This window comes from Pterocles gutturalis, unplaced genomic scaffold, assembly GCF_000699245.1.
Source record: "Pterocles gutturalis isolate BGI_N339 unplaced genomic scaffold, ASM69924v1 scaffold49572, whole genome shotgun sequence".
NCBI classification, from domain to species: domain Eukaryota; kingdom Metazoa; phylum Chordata; class Aves; order Pterocliformes; family Pteroclidae; genus Pterocles; species Pterocles gutturalis.
Window position 1 is genome coordinate 13,127 of NW_010112260.1, and position 5,037 is coordinate 18,163.

The 5,037-nt window shown below is 38.6% G+C and overlaps 1 protein-coding gene across 1 annotated transcript in view; it reads left to right on the top strand.

Annotated features, from left to right (window-relative positions):
* Positions 1-3,618, top strand: part of LOC104462117 (mitochondrial intermediate peptidase-like) — a gene marked incomplete at its 5' end in the record, with an annotated part of 16,295 nt that extends 12,677 nt beyond the window's left edge. Inside the window, 4 exons of the mRNA XM_010073949.1 lie at positions 851-1,007; positions 1,449-1,497; positions 2,827-2,887; positions 3,562-3,618. Of these exons, the coding sequence (XP_010072251.1) occupies positions 851-1,007; positions 1,449-1,497; positions 2,827-2,887; positions 3,562-3,618 (324 nt within the window). The remainder of the gene's footprint in view (positions 1-850; positions 1,008-1,448; positions 1,498-2,826; positions 2,888-3,561) is intronic.
* Positions 3,619-5,037: the final 1,419 nt, after the last annotated feature.

Below are 5,037 nucleotides of genomic sequence, written 5' to 3' on the forward strand. Positions count from 1 at the left end.
AAGGGGAAACATCTCACTTTATTTGCTTTTCTTAAAATGAAAACCTGGTGAAATGGAATAGGTACAAAATGACTTGTGAATTATTATAGTCATATTTTTTATAAACCCAGGACCTGCATTCTTGTTGAATATATGATCCAAGAGAGAAGCTTGTTTCAAATGAAGACAGGCATTAGTTGTTGCTGGATTTCTTAAGTCTATTTCATATGTACAAAATAAAGATTATCTTCAATTGGTGTGTGAAACATAAAAAGCATTTTACCAAGTTTTCTGAGGCTCCACGTCAATTTTTTTGAGAGTTATAAAAAAACCCAGACTAGAAATAGGAGAAAGACTTGATTGTCTGGGCTGATGGGCAGACTAATAGCTTGCTACTTCAAAAGAAATAAGGCTTTTCTGTTCCCATCTCTTTTCTCCCCTGACCTTGTCTCTGGTTCTTATTGGATCCTTCCATAAGCCATCTTAACTGACATGCAGAGAACAATTTTGTCTTTATTTTGGGTTTATTTTCAGAAGTTTTAGTGAGTTAAGACAGCCCACAGAGTGGTCTGAGAAGCACAGATGTTGGCAGAAGAAAGGAGGCAGTGAGCAGAGAGGAGACTGTTGACAGGAGCAGAGAACAGGACCCCTTTTGGCAATTTTGATCTGTTAGGTTGTCTCATTGCATTTCCTCATTCCATGTTTAATGCATAAGGGAGCAGGAATTGCCAGGCAGTCGTAATTACTACTTTTAAAAGGCTTTAGACTTTTTCCCAACAGTATCAGTGAAATACAGTTGTAATACCAGATCTTCAATTGTTTCCCTTAAAAATTGCACATTAGTAATGTGACCTTTTTTTTTTTGTATTAGGTGCGAGAAGCTGCTTACAAGATTTTTCTTTACCCAAATGCTGAGCAGTTGAGATGTTTAGAAGAATTGCTTGCTAGCCGAAACAGTTTGGCACAGCTGGTTGGGTATGACACCTTTGCCCACAGGGCTCTTCAGGGAACAATGGCCAAAAATCCAGGTATAAGGCATGTGTGGAAGGATATACTGAGAAATCAGTGCACTGTGTTGGGTATGAGGTCAGATGTTGTTAGTTTCTTTTGCTAAGTTTACACATATTTATTCCAGTGGGGTATCTTATTGCAGTTACCTTTTGCTGTATGCAGTGCTCGTGCTTTCTATAAATGGCAATACTCACCAAGTAGGAACCAGCATTTTTGTTCAGAAACAACCCTTACTTCTTAGACTACAAAGTTGCCATTATCCTAGCATGTGCCAAAGTAAATGTGGTACTAAGTTCTCTCGAAATTATGGCATAGTGGTCAACAGAATAGTTTGTTGTTCTAAAAGGAACTTGATTGGCTAAGGGTGCTTGTTTTGTTTGGAATGTTTTGTTGTAAACTTAACATCTTTTAAGGGAAGAAATCACTTTCTTAATTTTTTTTCCCCATTTTACTTGTAGAGACTGTAACACAGTTTCTGGAGAAGCTTTCTGACCAGTTATCTAAAAGGTATGTCTTTTTCACAAAGTTATTTTTCTAACTATACTCTTTATTTCATGAGTAGAGGGACTTACATACTAAAAAGTCAGTCAGTGCTGCTGTTGTAGTTTTACCCTGGCTGGCAGCAAAACGCCACAAGTGTAAAGGGAAAAGAGACTCATGGGTTGAGATAAGAACAATTTAATAACTAAAATACAATTGGAAATAATAATGACTATAATAATAGTAATATATACAAATGAGTGATACACAGTGATACTGCTCACCACGTGGTGACCAAGGCTCAGCCCATTCCTGGCTAACAATCCCAGATCAGGGAGAGTCCCGAAACTGCAATCCTGGAACAGAGATCAGAGCCCGAGTATCCGAGAGACCGAGATGACCCTGAGAGAGGGGTGACCCAGAGGGAGACAACCTGGAGCAAAGGAGATGACCTGGAGCAAGAGAGCTGACCTGGAAAGAGAGAGAGAGCTTCTCGACAGAGCCTCATCTATATACTGGGCATGACGTGCGTGATATGGAATAGACTTTTGGCCAATTTGGGTCTCAATCCTAAACCTAAGGTTGAATCCTGGACTAGTAATTGGGGCTGTGCTCCCTCCCAGCTTCTTCTGCACCTGCAGACACTGGCACAGCAGAGAAGCTGAAAAGTCCTTGACAGTTGTTACAGCAACTATAAACATCAGTGTGTTATCAGCTTTCTTCTCAGCATGAATCCAAAACGTTAGCCTCAAAGTAGCTACGATGAAGAAAGTTAACACCATCTCAGCTGAAACCAGGACAGCTGCTTATATGCTCTGATGAAACAAAAAGCAAGACTTCTGAGAGTTTTGAGGAGAGCTATTGGCTTACAATAAATTCTGTGTGTATGATCAGAGAACACCCAGGAATGAATACAAGAAGTGATGTGCCTAGAAATGCAGCCAACAGCAAACAAGAAGACCAAGTTAAAGTGTTGAAGAACACCTCTCCTGGTCTTCTCTCCATACACACAATTACATATATTTTACCTCTATAAGCAAATTCCCCTGTTTGTCCTTCTTGCCTCCAAGAACACAAAACAGTTTCATCACTGTGCATAAATGGGGTGTATTGTAAGAAAGAAAATGCTTTGGAAGTGTACAGAGTACCAGAGTAAGAGTGACTTGATATGAAGGTACCTGAATGACAGAAGCAGGATGGAGAAGTTTTTTTACCATAGTGTATGGGACTGACGTTTTATAGAGTATTATCAATCTCTGATGATGGGCATTTTGTTAGGATGCAGTATTGTTGTACACTGTATTCCATTGCTCAGAAATCTTTCATTAACACTTTAATCATAAAAATATTTTTCAGAACTCTAAAAGATTTTGAAATGATGACAAAATTGAAAATGAAGCTCAATCCCCAGAATTCAGTAAGTTAAATTTTCATGTCTAGTTTTCTGGTTTGTTTCTTTTTTTACATATGGTATAAGCTAACCTCATTCTACAAGAAAAATTAACTCTCTTTTAGTTTACAGCATGGAGTTTCTAACATAATTAGAAAGAAACTTTCTGTCTTCTGGCTTCAAATGCTTTTTGATTGCTTAGCTGCTATTTGTGTTAAAACCCAGCATTGAGTGCGAGATAGCTGTTGGTTTATAGAAACTGATACTGAGATAACCAAAACATAAAGTGGTGAAAGTGAATATTACTTTGTTTTGAATTAATTGACTCATTTGAAAAATAGAGGCTCTACTTCAGTTTAGATGCATGTCCAGTTTGCATACTGTATTGTATTTATCCTAATTCTGTACATGACTAGGTTTATCTTTTTATTTGAATTCAGTGTATTTCTTGAAATCTGGTATGAAGTCCCATTATATATTCAAATAAGAACTACCATCTTCAAGCAAATGCTGAAGAAAAAGGTTTCAAATTACAATATATGACGCTATTTCTGATGACTTTTTAGCACTGAATGTTTCCCATTATGTTTTAAAGTTCAGTGACTAGTTGAAACTGCAAAAATATTCAAAGGAAACAAAACTTATAGTTTTGATTCACTTGTTGTCCATTATTGTGATTATAACCTGGATTTCTCTTTCAGAAGCTGATGCCGTGGGATCACACTTACTACAGTGGCATTCTCCGTGCTGAGCGGTAAGCTCCTTATGTTCATGATTGTAATGTAAATGAGTGTCTTTATTTCATTCCTTGCAATAAGGGTAAAGAAAGTCCTCAATGTAAACAGGATTTCCTGCTTTGAAGATGTACTTCAGTATGAAAAAGTGTCTGGTGGGGAAGTTTGTAACATTTCTTAGTTACTGCTGGAGCGCCTGTAGAAGTTTTTGGTTCTTTTGTTGTTTTATGGGGAAGTATTGTCCCTCTTTGAAGATGTAAGAGAATGAAATGGTTTCAGAACAGCTAGAAAATCCTTGTTCTTATTTTGCTTTTAGGTCTTAGCTGAGCTGCATTAGTGTTTAAAAATAAATTTTTGATCACTGAATACAGTCCAACTCTTCTTCATATTTAACTGTATTGTACTTCTTACTGAACATGCACCAATCATCCCCTTCTACAGACTTGGAACAGCAACTTCTTGAGTAGATTTTCACTGTTTGTGGATAGAATTCATTCTTATCTCTCCTGCGAAGACTGGGAAATAAATCCTCTACAGAGACTTAAATAGCGCGCAAGACCTTTGCACATAATGAGATGCCAGCTCTGAAAGACCTGAGCCCTGCATGTTGCCTGTATTAGATCGTCAGTGCTGACCTTTTAGGTTTGTGTTGGAAAAGTTAATTTAGAGTTGTGAATCTCTCACAAGAGGGAGAGGAAAAACGTTCCTTCACTGCAGATTTGTCGGTTTTTGTTTTTTTAAACAAACTTAGGCTGGATGTAGCTCATTAAAGTAGTAGTTTACCCTGGATCAGAAAGCCGTGATAGTACAGACATGGCATGGAAGGATTGCCAGTGATTGGCCTGGCTGTTCTGTTGCTTTTTTGTGCTTTGTTACTGAGGCAGGAGTTTTATGAGCAGCAGCTCTAATATTGGCCTTGTGTTAAGCTACAGCACGCTCAGATGGGAACTGAGCTGTGTACGTGGAGCAGCGTTCATGTCCTCACTGTGCAGAACTTGCTGTGCAGGGGAGTGAGAGGGACAGATGTCCAGCTAATGTGTCTGCTCCCGGTAGCAGATGCCAGAGCACACAGCTCTCCGCACTATATCTGTGCATTGCTTGGTTGTGGCATGGCCTAGGAATGGCTGTTTTTGTTTTAAACTGGACAGGTAGCAGACACGCTTCTGTGAAAGTGGGAATGAAGTAGTGGTTATACTGGAGCAAAGTCAAGGCCCATCTATCTCCAGATCCCATCTTAGCAGTGGTGAATAGCAGTCTGTGGAAGAGCACTCATACTCATTCAAGATACCATCTTGTAGCTTAAACATCTTTACCTTGCCTGTGTAGTGTCTTCAAAACAGCATAGTGCTTAACATTACTGTCAAATGTTGACGAAGTTTCTTGTCTAGGTATCCTATTTATTTTTTACATTTCCTATAGTGTCTGCTTTCCCTGTTTTCAGAA